Here is a 22,613-nt window from a genome sequence, read left to right on the forward strand (position 1 = left end):
TTTGTTAATTGTTTCATGATTCTAATGTCCTTTTGTTATGTTGTTAATTAATAACATGGATTGTGGTCTGTGCTTTGTGGATTTTAGTTGGAAGAAGAATAAAAGGTATAAAATTTATAATAAACATTACGTCAGAAATAAGATTCAATAGGATAAAAATCAGCAATACCCCTTTGAAGTTTAAGGATAATTGAGCCACTACGAGCAGAAATACGCAGACGTAGTAGGCAGAAAGTTAGGTAATAATTGAAGACTCGCTGTAGAAAACAATGTAAGTGCTGCCTTGAATTTATTCACTTATTTTATTTCTTGAATACGTTTATGCCTGAGAGTTTCATATTTCGTTATATGCTACGTTGTATTTCTAACAAGGGACGTATGCGAATCATGACAGTTGGATATTTATGAAAATTGATACCCTGACTAATTGTGGGTCGCTAATCATCGTGGTGATAGTCACTCGGTGCGGAAATGCCTTGTTTATCTTCTACGAATAATACATATACCAAGCAGTGACCGCGTGAGGCTGTGACGAGTTACACCGGAAAAATGCAGAAAATGAACAATATGTGCAGGTAACCTGATATCTGTGGGAGGGGACACGTGACCAACATCACGGCAGTAGTGTCACATAAGGAGTGTTGCCATCCCAACACAAACTTACAGTTTTTCAAATAGAACGTGTACCATTTTATGGCATTAAAACAATTGGCATAAAATGTGAAAGAAAATAAGCAAAAGCTGGGTTATTAGTGTTGCAAAATAAGGAAGATATGAGGCTCTAAATTTGAGAAATTATGAGGTCCGTCCAATGAAACGAACAAAAGTACAACAACAACAACAACAAGACTTTAGAAGGAACAAATGTACAGTAGAGAGTAAACCACAGCATCCAGTGACTAACGGTTTTGATATGTCATATCGAGTGTTTGGCTAGGACGAGAAATGTACGCATTTTGCCATACTATATATGGCTTTTCTCTTCTATGTATTGGTGTATTATGTTGGTAGCCTGAATGCAGTGTGTTTTATCTTCATCGTTATCTTTCATTCTAATGTTTCCTATACTCTCGACTGACAACTATCACAGCTCATTAATCTTCGCGAATCGATTCTGACATACGTACTTGTTACATATTTGTTACCTTTCGTGCCACAGCTTTTCTGTACTGTTCTCAGGCGCTACGCCGTCGTATCTGTGGTTTGGAAGGCATGCAGGATTTATGCAGTGTTTCAACCCAAGACAGTTTGTTTTATAGCTCTTGGGAATTGTTCGAGATACCGATTCCACAAAAACGCCATTGGAATTGCTGCACTACAAGAAGACTTATTCTTCACATTTCCGCATTATGACACTTGGGATTTCTTTCTACGACTACTCAAACATGTGCTCTTTTTGAGTGAATCCTGTATCAAGCTCGTTAGTCACTGCATGCTGTGGTTTACTCCCTTCTGTACATTTGCTCCTTCTAAAGTCTTCTTGGTGTACATTTGTTCGTTTCATTGGACGGACCTCATCATTTCTCAAATTTAAAGCCTCATATCTCCCTTATTTGGCAACACTGATAACCCGGCTTTTGCTTATTTTCTTTCATGTTTTATGCCAATTGTTTTAATACCATAAAATGGTATACGTTCTATTTGAAAAACTAAGTTTATGTTGGGATGGAAACACTCCTTGTGTGACTCTACTGCCGTAGTGTTGGTCACGTGTCCCTCTCCCGTACTGCTCACATTGTTCATTTTCTGCCATTTTCCGGTGTAACTCGTCACTGCTTGGTATATGTATTATTCGTAGAAGATAAACAAGGCATTTCCGCACGGTGTGACTATCATCACGATGATTAGCGACCCACCATTAGTCAGGGTACCAATTTTCATAAACATCCAGCTTTCATGATTCGCATACGTACCTTGTAAGCAATAGTATTTTCTATTTTGTGACGCTTGGGCACAATTTACTATCTTCTATCTCTGCTGTTTCAGTAACTATTGTCTTTAGCACTTAAAGTGTCTTCTACAGCGAGTCTTCAAGTGTGAAATATAATTGTAAGAAATTAAGTTTGTTTTAATAAGATATGGATTGAAAAAATAACTATGCAGTTTTAAAGGGTATCAGGTAGTGGCGGTTCTTGTCCGGGGCCAAAGGGCCTAGTCCTTCCCAGGGATTTTTAGTACCTAAAATTATTTAAGGCAATATTTATATATTTTTGAAAGTTTATAGTAAACTCATTATATACTACCTATCATAGTCTGGGTTCTGGCTGCTCCCTCCCTCCTTCCCCCCAGTTTTTACCTTTTAGAACCGCTACTGGTATCAGGGCCTGCAGGATCCTTTTATTTCATTCTATCCGAAGCTTAGTCATGATGTTCTAAATTTAGATATCTTCACGTCTAAATTCTAGTTTAATACAATGATTATGATCTGATAAATACTGCATGTAGGTATCTTTTTTTTCGTTACTTTAGTGGGGTACTGTGTTTCTACCTCTTATTGCTCCTAACTACACGACCTGGTGTGACATTTCAAGCAACTGAAAATAAATTATCAGTAAAGTTCATAAACAATAATTTACTAAGGATATATAGACATGTACGAGCAATGTATAATTAAGCAATGCATACAAAATAATGGAAGTATAGTAAGTATATATAATTATAAAGGAAGATAAGCATATGCTAAAGTAATAAAGCAAATAACAGCAAATAGGTAATGTTATGTATATATTATTAATAATTAGCTAGCTTGCAAATAAAGTGATACTTCGAGAAGCAACTAGGCGTAGCAACAAGGGAACTATAAACTTCCATCTAAAGAAACCTAACTACTAATTGCACTACACTTACTTTACCTCACTCACCTGTTACCATCCTGATCTGGAAAGAGTAATAATATTTATCTAAAATCATAATATGGAAAAGAAAGCAATATCTTCTGGGGAATCGTCGAAACCATTCTAGTAGTTGATGATGCAACCTAAAAGAGGGTACAAATATAAAAACTATTGTCAAATAGTTACTTGTAATTGTATATTTAACCTACAGTACAATAATAATCATACTTACTCTTGTTTTTCGAAGTTCTGAGTATTTTGACGATATTCTGGTTTTCTGTTTGTTCATTATTTGTCTGAAGTTTTACAAAGTATGGTCCAAAACTCTTTGTTTTGTCGTGTTTGTGTCTGTCATTCCGTCGGAGTTGTCTTTCATCTCGAGAACTTAAGACACCGTTAATCTTGTGCATATACTTTTTTAACAAGTAGTAGAGCTTGCTTGGCGACTTAAGGAGTTGCCATGCATTTTCTTCAGTTTACAACAGTATAAGACGTGAGGTATTATGCAAACAACGTAGTACATGTGAGAAAATATATTCCAATCACGGTGACTTATGTGCAGTTTACCGAGGAGCGGCTGATCGCGTGGGAATTGGATTCGTCACCATAATGAAGAAGAAAGTGTGCAGTACAATTTGAATTATTCTACATTTCAATGTAACACCATTATATGAACATACAAGTACATCTTAGCTGCTATTTAACTAGAGAAAAAGTAAGTTAAATATACAATTGAACTTGAGTATAGTAACATCTATTTCTGCGACACGTCGTCAATTGCATCAAATGTTCAGTGGGACCAACTAATTTCTCGTAATTCACGCATATATCAAACTTGTGTGTATCGTATCTGTAATATAGGCTTGATCGAGAGGTCAGAACTTAACCATTCCCAACCTTCGACACGTAGTGCTGATATTTACACAGTTCAGTTACTACAACAATATTTTTTACGTCCCTTTGGTGTCGTTATACCAGAGTTCAATTTTGTAATTGTGATAAACGACAACTCACCAGTCTTCTTCCCACATCGCCATTTGTAAATGAAAATTGAAAATATGCCTTGAAATCTCCGCATAATATTTATAATTAAAGGTTACTTACACCCCCTTTTTATTACATTACAAAATTTTGCTGATGGAATATCTGAGAAGAGTACATAAAAAAAAAATTCTCGGAGAAAAAGTAACAGTTACAACATATGCGCAGAACGTAGGTAATAATCATTAATATGCAAAAATGATCTAATATCAAAAAATAAATAAATAAAACTAATAATTTAAATTTCGAGCAAAACTGAGAACTGAGTGCTTACAAAAAGCGTTTTACCAGTTTAAAAATAATTCAAGAAACTGTGCAACAAGTTCCAGCTGATCAGGTGTGAAAGGTTGTCGGCAATCGAAGAAAAATGTTTATGCTTAAAGTCTTTCTACATTACAAACAGTAATATGAGAGGGAGTGCTGGGAAGCTCTTGGCTTTGTCTAAAAAGAGTAGAGCCAGAAAGATGAAATTATAGTTATTCAACGTATTTCCTCCTGAGAGTAACGCTTGGTACTGCAGTGTTGCAACATTCTAACCTTGGAAATAAAATTCCTTTAGTCATGCCTAAAACCAGTCTGCGCAACATATTAGACGTCGGAAATGTCATCAAAATTATGTCTGGCGGTCTTTCTTCAAGTTTGGGAACACGAAAATCTGAGAGAACCAGGTCAGACGAATAGGGGAATGGTGGGCCAATTGGAATCCCAGTGTTCAGTTTGGTAGCCACAACAAGCAACGTGCGAGCTGGGCTATTGTGCTAAATGAAAATCCCTTTGGACAACTTTCCGCGGCGTTTCGTCTTAATTGCCTCATGGAGCTGGTCCAATAGATTAGCATAATACTAGCCGGTGATACTAGAGTTATACCAACAGAATACTGTCTTGTCCTATAAAATTGAAGCCGACCTTATTTACTGGTTCCTGGGTGCGGAACTTCTTTGGGGCAGTGTGGCTTCACTCCATCGACTGATTCTTGATCTTGGGGTCATACATATGCAACCAGATTTCATCTTCAGTCATTAATCAGGCCAAAAACTTCAGAGCATTGCCAAAACAACCTTGGATGATTACCGTTCTACGATTCATCCTGAGCACCGTTCAGACATTTTGTTGAAAGCGTCCGCATGTTCAATATACTGCTAATAACGAACTCAACACGCTCCCGTGAAATATTCAGGATCTAGACATTTTTGACTGATTTCTGCCTATTCTCAAGGATCAGTTCATGGACAGCATTATATATTGCTGGTTCAGTTGAGATTGGAATATGCCTACTCATTGTTAATCTTCAGTGGTAAAATGGACGAAAGAAATTATCCAGGTTTATGATAGTGCTGTAGGAAGGACAGTGCTATCTCAATGTTTGTGACATCTCACTCACAAGGAAAGCTATCCAACTCCTCGACGAGTATCGCATTGAAACTTGCACAAGCGGAAGGACATATTGAAAGATGGAAATAAGCTTACTCTTACGATTCGCAACGTCGTCGAACCGGAAGTAGAATGATCATTCTCTCATAGCCCCTGAAAGTTATGTACTCTGGTCAGAATGTGATACACTGGAACCTGTTTTCTTATGAAGACAAATATTGCAAACTCAAGATGATAACAGTTGGTGGTGATTGAGATCTCTAGTACATCATTGATGCGTACCGATGTCAAATGGAACACGATATGATACACGGATCGTAAGTTCCAAACGAACACGTTTTCCCGGTGGAGAAGAGAGACACGGTGAAACCACAACGTAAAAATGTTTTTTGTTATTACTATGACTGTTATTATTATTATTAGTAGTAGTAGTAGTATCCTATCATTTCCAGGAAAAATAGTGGTCAATAAAAGGGTTAATCACAAATTTAAAGCGATCTATTCAGAAAATAGAATAGCTGCTGTATTATTGTGAGTAATACAATACATGATATTTTACGAATAAAGAATATATATTACAAGGTTTACTACTTTGAGAAATAGGTCCCTGCAGATTTAACCGCTTTACATGACATGATTATATGGATTTTCGGGAGCTCAATACACACAAGAATGTCGGTAAATCATGCAATTTAATTTAAACTGCATCATCACATTACTTCACACCATTTGACAAACAAACTTTGCAGTCTTTTCCACCTGTGCAAAGAATTATTCTCAAACTGAAATATTCTGTCTAGGTCGTCGTCATTCAATGCATATATCAGGTGTGGAATTATGCTTTCCATTTGTTCTGTGCAAAATACGCTTCTGTTTCACGTGAATATTGTTGTAGTAATATCTGTGGTAAATGTATCTAACACATGAACGGACGACGTTTCTTCACTTAAAGATGTGCGAGGTCGACCTGATGTGTGGATATATATGTCCATCATTGTTTCTAACCTTTTATGAAACTCATTGCACAAGTGAGCTATACGTAGGTGTGTTGGCGGTTCGGTTTCATATCCCTGCCTCCATTGTCGTTGCACTTTATTCTCAAATTTTCAGTATTATTTCAGATTTTTTTTGCTGTTCGATGACGGTCATATTTGCACCGCTATCGTTGTATTTACTCAATTGATCCCGTCACACTGATTAACACAAACGCCATCTGTTGGTGTTACTGAACAATAGTACAACAGGTGGAACCCAATCCAACACGAATTGAAGCGTATCGCATGATCATCTTTTTGAAGTGTTCATACACTTCAACAACAAACAAACAAAAACATTGGTATTGCCACCACTACATATTCAACTTTCATATGAACTTACACATGGACGGGAGGGTGCAGTCAGGAACGTTTTAGCACTCCCTCGGATGTGGATGCACGGTGGAAAGGATTGGAAGCAGTGAATATTTAATATTTTACTACCACAACTCTAGCATACTGGCAATAATTAAAATTTTCGTCGAATTGTTTCTCCTATCTCCTAGAACGACTTTTGCTCTCTTTAACCGATTAATTTCAGGAAAGAACGCTCTACAGCTTCTTAGCGATGCAGCCGAAACAGCTGTCAATGTTCAATATTTTAAGGTGGTTTTGAAACATTTTGAGCATTTTCAACTGACACAACGATAGAAACGAATGAACAAGAAACTTGGCTGCTTTTCATTATAAAAATGTGTTGCCTTCATTTTTTTTTAACCTCCATCTATAATCTTTTAGGAATTAATTCATTAATTTAAGGGCTCAGCACCACACGACAGTAGCCAGTCAATCGCATGCTTCCCACCTGCGCTAGGCTGTAGAACCCCTTTTCCACCACCGATATTGCACGTCATCGAAGCTTCCATTGAAGGCGCCTTCTATTCAGAACAGTCTAATTCAATTTATCCCACTTGTTATTGCATTCTTTTCGAAGTCTCTCAATGTTGTTGCTCGACGTTTTGTGATGTACCGTTTTAATAGGCAAAGAAACCAAACTCCATGGATAACGCATTTAAGGATTTAACAGGGATGTGTCTAAAGGGAAAATCTTGATACCTGTATCGTGTTCCGTACGAAGCATGTAGGCCATCGTTGTTTTGGCTGTGTGACTACTGGCCTGGTCTTAGTGGATGCGGACTTTAGCAGTTTCATTATCACACAAAGCAGAAGCATGTTGGTGGTATATGGGATCTGACGTATCCTAATATAGTAAGCAGCATTTAGCTTCATATTAAAAATCTCTAAGTTTTACGTCCCACGGGTATGCCGGTTAGGCTAAAGGAGACGGTGATGATGAGAGATGAGTGAAATGGTGGAATGAAGAAAGTGGGAGGAAACGGGAGAACCCCGAGAAAACCCACGAGCGCGGTGTTTGTCCACCACAAGCTTCATATTAGATGTCATTCTGTTCATAGGAAGCTTCTCCTTAGTACACAACCATAAACTCTTTGGGAAACTTCCTTTGCATGTGCGAATCCACTGCGTGCGCCTTTGCATCAATAGAACTGTAATAAGTCGCACGCACCTGTTTAGACCTGGTCAAAATGACCCACGCCTCATTTAGGTTGATGAAATGAAGACATTTATTACCCACCAGGTAGCACTCATAGGCAAATAGCTTGTTGCCTATTAAAACAGAACATTACAAAGCGTCGAACCACAACACTTGAAGGACTGAGTAAGCTAGACTGGATCAGCTACACTGAATATAAGTCTCCTACAATGAGACAGATGTCGTCCAATGGGTTATCGCCATGTTCATCAAACTGAACACGATTGGTAGTGGGAAAGGGGTTTTACAACCTCGGGCAGGCAGGTGCAATTTATTACCATAAGGATGAAACGACCTTCTGTATATGCAGGGCCGGATCAAGGATTTTCTGACGGGGATCTACACCACAACATTAGAATGGTATTTTTAATTTTTTAATTCTTTTAGGCATCTGTGGTGTGAATGAGGAATATTGTTTTGCTTGATGACTCCTTTTCCTTCAACCTTCACAAAATCAACTTAATTACTGCTTTTGCAAAACTCCGCTTTCTTTCAAGCCCCAACGTAAACGTCAAGGCAGACAGTTTCGGAAAGTGTTCCTGTTTTCACTGCTGGCTTCTCATTTTAGATAGTGTATATTTACAACGAAGGAGGGTGCATGTGTACCCGTGCACCCCCTCTAAATCCGGCCCTGTGTATATGCATAATATAACATCCACGTAAACTTAATAATGTAATAATAATAATAATAATAATAAAAGGTATTGCCGAAGTAAATACACAAAATTTACACATTATATATATATCTTCATCAACCATCATCACTTCATACTAAAGAAAATAAGTAGATTAGGAAGCCATCTGTTATTAAATTCACACAACAATTAAATAAAACAATTTATTTGTAAAAACCAAATACGATACATTTATTCTTTTGAAAAACAAAATGTGTACACTATAATTCACTCGAAAACGAAGTAATCTATCTAATAACAAACCAAAGCAAAGACTTGCAACGATACAAAATGTCATAAAAGTAGAACAAAAAACACACGGTGTTTTTCGTTTAAAGACAAATGCAGAATTATGCTTTCTCTTCTAAACACACATCATCCGAATTAATGAATAAAAAAAAAATTAATGACTTGTCGCGGTCTTCTGTCATTATGCTTCTTATAAAACTAAATTCATCTTTTGTTTTTTAAACATATTTCAGTACGTCACGATTTTAGATGAGTAAAAAATATCGTTAGAACGATTTTTAAAGCTTTCTCCTGTAATATAAAAATATACATAGTAATGGTCACAATTACCATACATAAATCTGTTTTACTATTGATGCATAGAAATAATTAAGGTACCTAAATGAAACATGATTTGGAAAATAATTCGATCACAATTTTTAGTTGTGGATTCGACAAGGAAAGCCTTACGATTTACTAGGACTCGACAATTTTCTACTTTGAGCAAGAGTCCGCTCTTAGCAGTCTCAAGCCAAATGTACGAAATTCGAATTTAAAGCTGTCACTTTCAGTCTAAAGTTTTTCCTCCCAAATTATTTTTTTTTATCACAAACATACAATACTTCAGACAATTTATAATTAATTACAAAAGTGGCGTCTCACATCCCTGAAAACTATCTTGCATCACGTGATTTACGTCAGTCACAAGCAACCTAAAACGTTTCTGGACCATACAGTCCATAAACATACAAAGTACATTCATTAATAATGCACTGACAAGTGTTCTAACATAGTATTTATAGGGTTTTAAAGTTTGAATGAGTACGTCAGTTAGTATTACATATAATTAATGCGTCTTTTTATGCATTGTTTTCAGATTCCAAACTGAGTGTCATTTTAAATGCCCGAAGTTCTCACAATGTTTCAAATTCTATACAAGAAAATCAATACTTTGACCAATTTATTAGGTGATTCACTATTCAAGTTCAATGATTAAGTTTCTCTGGATCTTAACATCCGTAGAAGTTTCACTCTGTCAAGGTTTTCCATTTCAATACATACATAAATGAAGAAAAAAAGAAACTTGTAATTTTTGTTACATTTCAATACCCCAATAAAAAGTTAAAAGCAATGACTCATTGAAACTTACACACATGGAATTTAGGCGTGATATTGTATATTGATTTTTTTGTTTGTTTGTTTGTTATTTCCACTTGCAGTCTCAAATCCCTTACTGAAAGAAATCTATTTCTTCCGTTATGAACTTATGCTAATGATGAACGGGAAACCAAAGTTATTAATGTAATTTATAATGACATAATGCGATGTTGTCAAAAGTTAAATATGTTAATTTATTATATGCCTTAAAGCAAGAACTTTAAGGCATATAATAATACGAAAGAGGTTAAAAACCATACTTTTTTGTATTATATACAAGATCGACTAATCACGTATTTTCAGAAATATTTGTGTAATAGGCTGAAATATCTGTATGCAGGAACTATAATTAGTTTCATTTTTTAATACATAATCATCTGGCCATCAACAAAATACGGTATTAATGGTGAACAACCTGTATGGATCTACAAAGAGATCTGCTTATACTGTTTGTTATTTTCTATAATCAGAGCCTCAAAAGTATATGTATTAACATTCTATTTTATAGTTAAATACATAATTGAATACTTTTCCCTGCTACTAATAATTTCAAATACATATTTGGTTAACTCAAACTTATTATTTACATCAAATTTAGCTGAAATCAATGCACAAATTCTGAGAGAAAAGAAAACCATTACAAGTCATATTTTTCAGAAGAGTAACAAATATAATGAAATTTATTATAAATCAAATCATATATATATTTTCTCATTAACCAATATTTATAAACATGCTTCTCAATCATTCCTTATTACTTTGATACATACATACATATGTACATTATTAACATGTATATCTTTCTTCTTCTCTCACTCACGCATATATATATATATATATATATATATATATATATATATATATATATATATATATATATATATAATATACTACGTTTATATGTGTATGGTTTAATCATACCAATCACAAAATATAATCTACATTTTATTTTATTAACATAAATGGTAAACGTTTTCTGTGGTAACGTTTTCCCTTAAGGCATATATACTTATTATAAAGGATTTTTTTGTATATAATTAATTATTATAAAGATATTTTTGTTTCTCATCCTAACAAGAAACTCAGGACGCTTGATTTAAAATTATACTTATAGAGGAAACACTACTGGCCTTTTCAATGTTTTCAACTCAAAGATAGTTCTCGTCGCGGAGCAGATAATACAATACTCGTATTTCATGGCCTTTTTCTTTCAATGACTCTGCTAAGGCATTTCACGCTTAAGTATTAATTTAAATCAACTATCCTTTATTTTCGTTGCACCGATGACTAGGATGCATTACGCAACAGTATTCTTTAAAAGGTCCTTCTGTCTTCTTTTATAATTATATTGAAAGCCAAAGAATATATGACTAACCAACAAGACCAGCCTTCTGCCGACACTTCTGCATCAACGCTCTAAGCATGAACTGCTTTCTAGATAAACTACGCACTTGCTTGAGGTACACATCTAAATCAATCACTCCACGTCTCAAAGCTTCACCCAAATAGTATATGGCATCTTCAGTAGCAGCTTCTTCTGCGAAAGCGTTTAACAATCTGTAACAAAATCAATATGTAAATGAGAATTCAGTTGACTTTCGATTTACCGGGGTAACAGAAGGAAAGATAACTCAAACGGTTAACTCAAAATCACGGTTAATCCAAAACCAAAGGGGAAAAAAAGATAAACAACCACTATATAATAAATACAAAAATGCTAAATAACAGTTTACATGTACCTTATTTTCAGGGACTGATTTAATAGTTTCAAATCAACTATATGAACAAACAAAAAAGAAAAATCTTCCTGTTTCCTCACTTTCACTGGCGCCAAAAAAGCATTAAGAAGTTGATATTGGTGTTTAACTGCTAGAAAAAAGCATTGAAGCAGTCTTTTAAAAAGATCCGCAACATATCAGAAATACCATATGATACCTCCTTGTTCTTTGAAGCGGATACAATCCTTAATCTATTAAAGATATATTAGCACTAAACAAAAAAATAATTATGTATTCACACTACAAGCAATGTAATTTTATGAAAAAAAGAAAGGAAAAGTACAAAAATATAACATAATAAATAAAATAAAATATGATTACCAAAGGAAAATCCCCTGTGGAAAAGAAAACAAAGGACAGAAAAACAATAAAGAAGAATCCAATAGCTCACCGAAGGAAAAAATTTTAAAAAATAAAATAAAATAAAAAAATAAAAAATGGAAAAAGACTATGATCTGCGTCAGAATAAAATATTTTCCCTTTCAGGAAAGGATTTGGAAGAATGTGTTCTTTCTAATATTGAAAATGTAGAACCAATACTCTTACGTATTTTCTACTCGTAAGAATATTATTCAAGATACAGTACAATGAAATAAACAATGTATTGATACAATGAACAAGATACTATGTATTGATATTGTGGAGGGAGATAAACGACACAAATGACTTCTGGGTATCTTATTATTATTATTGTTATTTTGTAATTACTAGACATCTTACTGCTGGAGGAAAGATAGGTATAATAGTGATTTTGACGTTAATGTCAGCAGAATCAAGATGACTTTAAAAGCTAACATATTATGGTACGGAAAGTAAAGGAAACTACTATACTACTTTTCCTCTTCTGCCGAAAACAGAGAAGAGTAGAAAAACAGGGTCTTTCATTTATATCTAAAATGTAAGATGATGTACTTACTGTTTATATAATGGTGCAGTTGTTGTTACAGCCTCGTCCACATCAATCGTTTCGTTCTCAGACATTGAAGCCAGGACTTGCTGCAGCTCACGTTCTTTATCTTGAAGGATGGTGATATTCTTGTCTAGTTCAGCCTGAAAAAGTATACATTTATATGTTTTCTTCTTGTGTATTAAAATAGCAGCTATGGTAGATAAACTATACAGAAGTGACAGTCCTTGTCCTATCCACAAATTTTACTCACATTCGACCAAGAACATACCAAGGGTGTGATATAGAAGATCTGCATTAATGCTGTGTGCATCTACCTTTACGGAACTTAACCGACAAAATTTACTTCTCCAATTATTTGCCTATTAGTAGATCGGATACTTCTTATCATTAACTTAATATTTGACAAAACTGATTACTAGTTTTATCGTTCGAAAGAACGTAACATTTAACATAATACACTTACAAAAATCTGTTTCAAACCATGGCGATGTCTGAATTTTGTTTTTCGTATAATCTTAGAAAGAAAAGGAAGAGACACAGTACTCACCATAATAAATAGTGCCTACGTATACGAGGTGTGTTTAAAAATAAACCGAAATAGCGTGTCAACCGGCAGAGAGATCGCTGCGGTTACAGAGCGCACCTAGCGGCAGATTTGGCAACAAATTGCTATTTGCCTCGTTTTACTATTACTATAAAGTGATTGAAGAACAACGTGTATGTGAGAGTTTGCTACAAACTTGGCAAAATATTTACAGAGGCATTTTAATTTAATCAGGGCTCCCCGTCCAAAAAGCAAGCATAAGTCGATTAAAGATTTTTTGTTTTTGTTTTTGTTTTGAAAGGCATTGTCCATCATGAATCTGTATCACGTGGTCAGGTAGTAAACAAACAGCGGTACCAGGGCATTTTAGCGCGGTTGAGGAATGTTGTGCGGAAGAAGAGGCTTGAAATACGGGAAACATAGACTTGGATGTTGCACCGTGTCAATGCGCCTACTCACGCTTCGCTCCTCATTCGCAGTTATCTGAAAAAAAGATCACACTCCCGTTGTGCTCCATCCAGCATATTTTCCGGACCTAGCTCCAGCAGACTTTTCCCAAACTTAAGACCACATTGAAAGAACGTCGTTTCCAAACCATAGAGAAGATTCACGATAATGCGACAAGAGATCTGCGCGCCATCCTGGAAAGTACGTTCCAAGAGGCTTTCCAGAAATGGAAGAAACGCTGGGAACGGCGTACTGCCAGTCGAGAGGAATACTTTGAAAGACACAGCGCTTAAAGTGTTTTACAATGAGCAATAAAGATGTTATAGCAAAAGTTCGGTTTCTTTTTGAACACACCCCGTATACAAAAACTGTCCCAATACTTGTCTTATCTAACTGAAGTATGAGTTAACGTTACTCAGGATAATCGGTTTTAGCTGAACTTATAATTCTTTGAATATTTTTAAAAAAATATATCTTCAGTCTAAGATTAATATTATTATAATAGCAGAAATCATTAATTATTAAGTAGGTAGTACGTGTATAATTGTCTGTCAATGATAATAATAATAATATGCATATCACTATAGTGCAGTTTTTTTTTTAATACTAGTTTTGCTCTCAATGAAAAAAGTTTTAACTCAATGATTATTTTGTGTTTGCACGGTATTTAATTTAACGCCTCTTTGTTCATATTTGCAATATTTGTAATACGAACGTAGTTTATTTCTGTAAGCAGCTTGTTCCCTCCCCCTACTCCAGTCTGGAAACCACTGTCCTAGAGCATTATACCTAGGTATAAGAGGAATAATACTTAAATATGCAAATGAATATCTGAGAAACGTAGCCATTATTATTCAGTTCTTATAAGCATGATTTTTCTAAAAGTAAAGATCGTTCCGTCTTTCCCTTCATAAATAGTCCAAGATCTAGAAAGGAGGTAAGGCTATACACTTCTCGACTTCAGTACATAAGGAGTGATGCAGTCAGTTCCAAACTCCAGCCGGGCTCCCTCAGGTACCCACTTGAGAGGCTGGGTAAACTTCAGAGCCTCATTAGAACGAACAGAATGAGGAACTTTTCCCGAGGATCGAATCCAGACACCATCGCAGTTTCTTCCTTTCAAATCCTAATTGTGGACCTATCCCTTCACTCGTTTTTCATATACCTAGGATAGGAAACCATATGGGAAATGAACTACTAATCGTAAACTTGTTCCACTAATGTAATGCCTAATGACCCCAACCTACCTATTAGACAACCACACATACATGATAAAAGGTTCTCGACTGTTTATCAACCAACAAAACATTACCCTCTATACAACGAAGCCTGTTAACTTACTACTACAGAATGAAGCCTTTCAACACTAAGATAAGAGGGTTAATGTAACAAAACAAACCACGGAACTCACCTGTTCCTTTTCTATTTTTTCAAAGATTTCATCCAAGTGTTTCTTTCCTTGCTGTAATTCCTGTTGAGTACGCTTCAACGTTTCTAATTCCGCATGTGCTTGTCCGTAATATTCTTTGACACGCCTTCTTAATTTATCTTCTACGGCACTGAGCAATGATGCACGGATGTGTTCCTCCGTTATAGTTCCCTGGGTCGAAACTGAAGAACTTGTCTGAGAAGTCTGAAAGAGAGAAAAAGAAAGCACTAATTGCAACAGTGTAACTAACACGAGAATTTGCTGTGATTAATTTCTATGAGCCTTCTTAATTATTTGATAGGACACATTTAAATACTGACTAACGTTGAATTTACCAAAAATAACATGCAATTTCAAAAAGTGGTTCCAAACTAAAACAACCCAACAAAAATCTGGGAAATTACCTTATATGAGGTTTTCCTCATTCACAGCAGGCAAATGCCGAGGTGGTACCTAACTTATAGGTCCCAGGTCGCTTCCTTCCCTTTCCTCGGATTGTGTGCTCGCCGAGAGACGTCATCCCTCAATATGTGACGGGCTAAATGGCCATAGTTGCCGAAAGCCCAGAAATCTAATCCTAAAATTCAATTCATCTCGTTGGATATACAATCTCTAAAAATTTGCAACACGTATAGTTACACAACATCACTGTTCGTCCAGTAAAGTTAGTTTTCTCGAAAGATTCGTGCTGAGGATGGTAGTAATGTTTTGCCGAAACGCTTACGGCTAGAATTGTAATCTGGGTGCTTTTAGTAAGCAGAACATTAGTTCTATTAGAGAACTTTTCGAAGTGCCATCTCTGTGTTCGAAATGTTTACACAAACACAAGACACTGATAAACTGATTGAAAAAATGAAATGAAATGAAATATTTTAGTTTTATGCCGCACGGTTACGCCGGTTAGGCTAAAAGAGACGGCGATGAGAAATGAATGAAATGGTGAGAGTAAATAGATTATAAAAGGCAAAGATAAACGAACGCTAAACATTTATGTGAGGTGCCATCAAATTAAAAAGTCCATTTCAAAATATCCCCAACATAAGTATTACATGAGAGAATTATTTCGTGTGCTGTACATGCCCACAGGTACATATGACATAACAGTTGCGAGACATAAGCGCATGACTATTGTTTCCCAGATGGAGAGGAGCCGTTCGCTGATTACTCTCTTTCTTCCTCCAGATTCAAATTAGTGCTGTTTGAACAATGGAGGTGCCACGCGAACCACCTGCCAATGCAAGACTACGAGGAGTGATGTGCTTTCTTTATGTCGTCTCGAATGAGACTGTCAATACCAGTTACTGTCACATCAGGCATGCGGTTTGATCCTAACCGCTCTTCAATGTTCAGCACGAAAACGCGAACACTTGCTTTGTCCGATACACATCTGCCACTGGGTACTGCTTGCATTCTTCAGTAAATGCTTGCTGAATGAGTACCTTCAGCGTGAAGAAAGCATATCTCAATTTACTGTTCTTCTATTGTCACATCCGTTAGCGTAACCTCCACTCTTTAGTTAGTTAGCACCACGTTGAATCTGGAGGAAGAAACAACGTGATCAGCAAACGACCCTTGTTACCTGGCAGACAATGCACATGTGGTGATGTCCGATCACTGCTGTTACATACACCTGTGGCTGTACACAGCACACGAAGTATCTGTCTCACTTAACACATATATCGGGATATTTTGAAATGAACCTTTCCATCTGAAGATAGCTTACACAAAGCCTTAGTGTCATGGTTTACCTTAGCCTTCTATGTATAATCTATTTACTATCAATCAGTTTATCAATGCCCTGTGTTTGTGTGTAAACATTTCGAATAAAGAGATTACTCTTTGAAAAGTACGCCAATAAAACTAATATTTTAACAGCCAGATTTACAATTTTAGCCGTGAACGTTTCGGTAAAACGTTATTGCCATCCTCAACATGGATTCTTCAAGCGTTGCCCAATTAACAATTAAACAGAATTTGAATATTTTTGAATAAGAAACTAAAACGTAGCGGAAAATGTGATAGAACAATTATATATTTAAGGAAGACACTCCTTTTTCGACACTTGCCTTGATATTGTGATACTAAACAAGCATAGTCGAACTCGATTACAACGACACCGAAGGGACATAAACAGCGTCGTTACAAACGAGTGTCATTGTAATAGAGATGTATAGGTATCGAAGGTTGGGAGTGATTAGGTATTTGATCACTCGGTCAAACATATTATAGATACGAGTTTCAGATGCGTTATACAGGATGGCAGATAACTCCACCGACAAACTTTGGGAGGTAATTCCTTATATGAAATGAAAGAAGAAAGTTCTAATAAACATGGGACGAAAAACGTCTCCCTTCAGTTATGAACCGCCGAAAATTCGAAAATTCACGTTTCGAAACGCTCTGCGTTAGAAACTACAGGACCGATCCCAAGGGGTTTAAGGAATTACAAAGGAACTAGCATGCGAACTATCTAAATAACCATGTTTTACCATCCTCCGTTATCGGCGAAACGAACTGTAAAAAGGAAATTGAGGTATAGGGATACTCCTTTAAGTACTAATAACACGTTCGTTTCGCCGATAACGGAGGATGGTAAAACATGGATATTTAGATAGTTCGCATACTAGTTCCCGTGTAATTCCTTAAACCGCTTGTTATAGGTCCTATAGTTTCTAAGGCAGGGCGTTTCGAAACATGATTTTTCGAATTTTCGGCAGTGCATAACTCTGAAATGAGACGTTTTTCGACCTATGTTTATAAGAACTTTCTTCTTTCATTTCATATAAGGAATCACCTCCCAAAGTTTGTCGGTGGAGTTACCTACCATCCTGTATATGAGTTTGATGCATTTGTGAATGTCGTACTAAGTATGATATAAAATCCAGTTGCCTTATGAGGAATTGGTTGTTCTTATTGAATATTTGATGCAACTGACGAGCTGTCGCAGAAACTGATATTCCTATAACCAAGTGCAGCTGTGTATTTTTGAATATAAGAAAATGACATTTCAACACCTGAACAAACGTTTTGCACAACAGAAGATATACAAGATGTAATCAAAAAGTACGGTAAATGTAGTTGCACAGTGGCATATATCAATGCTGTATCCATTTCAACTAGTAAGCCCGGTAGTCAATGTCGAATTTGAGCGTGTTGTGACATGTTAACTGGCCTCCAGAGGCAGAAAAGTGAGTACGTGTTACGAGTGTCTGCCATGCGCCAGTCAAAATCAGTGTACGACGATGAAGCAGTGGCACTGAAGACTGTTTACAGGTGGTAAGAGCGATTCAAAAGCGACAAGAGTCGGTTGGAAACGAACAACGATCGAGACGTCCTTCGACGTCACAAACAGATGAAAACGTGTAAAAAGTGGCACAAATGATTTGTTCAAACAGACGAATGACTATTCGAGAGCATTCCAAAGAATTAACCATTTTGTATGGATCCGTGAAAAGCATTTTAACCACCGATTAAATGGCCAACTTACTTCCTTTTTCACCATGAAAACGGGCCCTGCCACACATTGCTTTTGATTCACGAGTTTTGGCAGAAAAAATATCGCTATGCTTTCCATATAAGCACAATGCGACTTCGGGCTCTTCCCAAAAATTAAAACGGTGCTTAAAGGATAACGTTTTGACACATTCCTGACATTGAGAGGGCCACGACAGAGCAGCTGAACGCCCTTTCAAAAGAAGCCTTCCAGAAATGCTTCCAGTCATGGTCTTAGATTGGGTGATATTCTTTTCCAAAAGTTTTGAAGGGTTCAAAGTAGTACGGAAAACGTGCTGTGTAAAAATCTTCTTTAGAACTATTGTTATCCGAAAAAAAATAGGTAGTCCCACCTATTTTGGGTTATTAATTTTGGCTTCAGGTCTTTCGAAACGTGGATTTCTTCTAACCTGGTTATTTCAATTTATTAATAATGAAATTAAACCCACTCATGCCGGCAAGTTTAAATAAATATCAATCTCTATCTCATCTTTTTTTACTTCTTTCTTAGAAGAGAAAAAATATTTCACTTTGGGAGGCAAGCACTTGTCAACCTTTCACCGGGAATTCGTTATATATACAGTATATGCAGGGTGACAATTAATGAACTATATGAAATAAAATCGTCATAATTTCTAAACGGTTCGCGTGATGACGTCCGAACTGCATGGCTGAGCACAGGGCATGATGGGATTCGTATGCGCATGCGCACGCAACGTGTTGATGTCAGCCATTTGTAAGTGAAAATTAAGATTTAAAAGCAAAACTGGCGCATTTGGGGGACTGAGAATCCGCATTTCGCAATGGAGAAGAAGTCTCTCTACCCTGAACGGGTGACGGTGTGGTGTGCAGTGTCCAGCCATGGAATAATCGGTGCGATATTCCTTGACGGCACGGTGACTACTGCACGATACGTGACTGTTTTGGAAAATGATTTCATACCCATTATCCAAAGTGACCCTCATTTCGACAAGATATGGTCCATGCAAGACGGAGCTCGACCCCATCGAACCATGAGTGTGTTTGACGTCCTGGAGAAGTATTTTGGGGACCGCATTCTGGCTCTGGGATACCCAGAGGCCACTGGAAGAGGACTCGCTTGGCCGCCATATTCCCCGGATCTGAACCCATGTGACTCATTTTTGTGTGGCTATATTATGGACAAGACGTAGAGCAATAACCCTAAAAAACATTGCAGAGCTGAAAATTGCCATTCAGGAGGTCATTGACAGCATCTCCGACACTTCAGCGGGTCATGCAAACTTTTGCTGTTCGTCTGCGCCATATCATCGCCAGAGATGGCAGACATATCGAACATGTCATAACCTAAATCCGAATGTCTGTAGTGCTGTTTACATGTGCAATACAGCTTGTGTACTACGTAGTTTGTCACTGATTTCCGTTTTATTTCATTTAGTTCATTACTTGTCACCCTGTACCATCATCAAAACCAATCAATTCATCACGTGAATCTATTATGTAAGCACTCCTTATTGCCTCTAATTTTCTTTAAAATCATGAATTGGGAGTATTCGTGCACTTAGTGACGCATTATCATGTGGTTAAAATAACGCTAACTAAAACACAATGCATTCCACCGTCGAAACAATAAGTGCAAGATGGTGACGTAGTTGGCAATACTTTCTTCCTTTGACATAATACTTTTAGTTTCTTTCTTTCCTTTGTGCTGTTGGGTATCACCGTCATACGCAATTTCTAACTTCTTACTGATTCTTCATACAGTCCCAACTTATTCTTTTAGGCTACTTTCTTTCCTTGTATTCTTGGTAATGATGAATATGTAATACCATTGAAACGACTGGAAAAAAATATTTTCCTTCACGTAATGGAATTTTATTGTATCTTATCCCATTTATAAATCACACGAACTGTTCCAATATTACTGACAAAACAACCATGTATGGGGATCAGTTTAAACCTTCGCTAGTGATTGTTCTTGAAATTGTAAAACACTTTGCAATTCACACAGTTATCCTATGTAATGAAAAAAATATATCGTACGAAATTAATACATACATGAAATAAATACTAAAAATCAGCTACCATAAAACTCACACAGAAAAATATGGAACACTCAATAACAAATTATGAATATCTGAAAACTACAACGAGTGTTTTAACTACGTAAACCTAACTATACCGTGTGTCCCATATAAAAGGGTCCCACCTGTTCTGCATGGAAATTATAAATTACAAGTATAATCTTTATAGTACCTCGAGACTGAACTATTAGTGGCGCGAATGCAGAAAAAACCCGGGAAATGAGAAAAAAGTATACTTCGATTAGGCCGGAACGGTTTTATTTGGAACACACTAATTAGAAGAAAATATATACTTACTGCCTGTGTAGAGGGGGGAAATGGGAAACTCGGATAACCGGAACTTTGATATGGATATCCTGTAGCTCCTGTTCCATAATTTGGATACGAAGGATAACCAGAACTAGTCGCAGATGGATACGAAGGGTATTGTGGGTATGGTGTTTGTTGATACCCACTGGTTGGTGGGTATGGAGGATACGGCGTTGATGAGGCACTATTAGTAGTAGTTCCAGGCATATATGCTGAAAGTGAAAGTAAATCTATTAGTTTATATTTTTGAGGCATGAATTTTATACATAGGATGCAAAAAAATAATATTACTCACGTTTCAAAGTCCTAATAAAACATGCGTCTACAAACCCATTTTTTCGTAGCTATAAACTATTCTGAGTCCGAAAAATACTCTTCCGAAGCGCTCTGATTTTAAAATTATGGTGTTTATTTCAAGCGGTTTGAGAAACAATTGCTGAACTAAAATTCAAAATCTCACTTCATACCCCCAACTTCTATTCGTATTTAAGTCATTATCCTCATAATATTTAGACCCACTCTCTGAAATCATCCTCACGCGCAGACGAAATGCCAGCCAGAATCTACTTTTTGATTGCATTATTACATTACTTCAAAACCTGTAAATAGAAAAATCGGCACAAAGTATTCCGTGGTACACTTCTGTAAATCCTATTCACCACTACTGAGTTTTTGTGCACACAAACTATTGCCTTAAGTTCTGTAATTTCTTAGTGTCCATGGCTGTTGTTGCTTAAATCTGTTTACAGGCTTGCATAATAATGGAATAAATGTCATTTACCCTTCGTGCACTCAAATTGCTGAAAATGACAATTGAGTACGAATGGAAGCTAAGGGTATACGGCAAGATTTTGTAAATGAAATCTTGAAGTTTTATGCCCCTCTTTTATGCCGGCTAGGCTAAAGGAGACGATAATAATGAGAAATGAAGGCCATGATGGAATGAAAAAAGTGGAAGAACCCTGAAAAACCCACGCACACGGTGTTTATCCACCACAAAGCTCACTTGGCGCAAACTGGGATCGAACCACGGACCTCATGCATCAGAGGTGAACGCCCTACCACTGAGCCACTGCGGCCCCTACGGTAAGACTGAGTTTTAAGCTATGTATCCAAGAGAACAGTTTAGTAACTATTGCTAAACTAGTATAAATTTTATCTAAATATCCATATATACGAGCTGTTCAGAATCTACATAATTAATTTTAGAAGACAGGACGACAATCAGAAAAATCTGGAGTACACACTCAACTTTCGGTACGGTTCACAAATATGATAATTGTCTATACTTTCTCGAACTGCTCAAGCTAGGTTTCATGGTTTCTAAGTCAGTCCACATCAAAATGTTACTTTTTTTAAAAATTCACTTCATATTTGCCAGCTAGTGCTTCAGAAAGGAGATTTTTTTTTTCTTTATACGAAATACTTCCTTCTGAAGTTTAATGGCGTCATTTATTCACCACTGCAGATAGTTGGGTTTAGTTTGAAATAAGACTATCTTCAGAAGATACTTGGATAAATTAATCCTGTTTACATGCTTCACCTCTAACATAGCCAGTTTCTGGTGTATAGTTATTTTCGTATTTTAAGACACTAGAAAGCTTCTGTTCTTTATTCGCTGATGGTACCAATCATTATGTTCTTTCCCCAATTCGCTGCACGCAAAAGTGTGTGAAAACATTTATCTTATGCTAATACAAGATGTGATCCAAGAGTAATAATAACAAGTATGTAGTACAACGGTTATAA

The 22,613-nt window shown here is 36.3% G+C and overlaps 1 protein-coding gene across 2 annotated transcripts in view; it reads right to left on the reverse strand.

Annotated features, from left to right (window-relative positions):
* Window positions 1–8,656: 8,656 nt before the first annotated feature.
* Window positions 8,657–22,613, reverse strand: part of TSG101 (tumor susceptibility gene 101) — a 41,389-nt gene continuing 27,432 nt past the window's right edge. For both annotated transcript variants that reach the window (XM_081727972.1, XM_081727971.1), the window contains exons 7-10: window positions 20,853–21,076; window positions 14,983–15,204; window positions 12,587–12,720; window positions 8,657–11,449 (exon numbers count right to left, since the gene is read on the reverse strand). In XM_081727972.1, coding sequence (XP_081584098.1) covers window positions 11,263–11,449; window positions 12,587–12,720; window positions 14,983–15,204; window positions 20,853–21,076 — 767 coding nt within the window. In that variant the 3' untranslated portion in view covers window positions 8,657–11,262. The remainder of the gene's footprint in view (window positions 11,450–12,586; window positions 12,721–14,982; window positions 15,205–20,852; window positions 21,077–22,613) is intronic.

Source organism: Thermobia domestica, chromosome 10 (genome assembly GCF_964235325.1).
Source record: "Thermobia domestica chromosome 10, izTheDome1.hap1.1, whole genome shotgun sequence".
In the NCBI taxonomy this organism is placed as follows: domain Eukaryota; kingdom Metazoa; phylum Arthropoda; class Insecta; order Zygentoma; family Lepismatidae; genus Thermobia; species Thermobia domestica.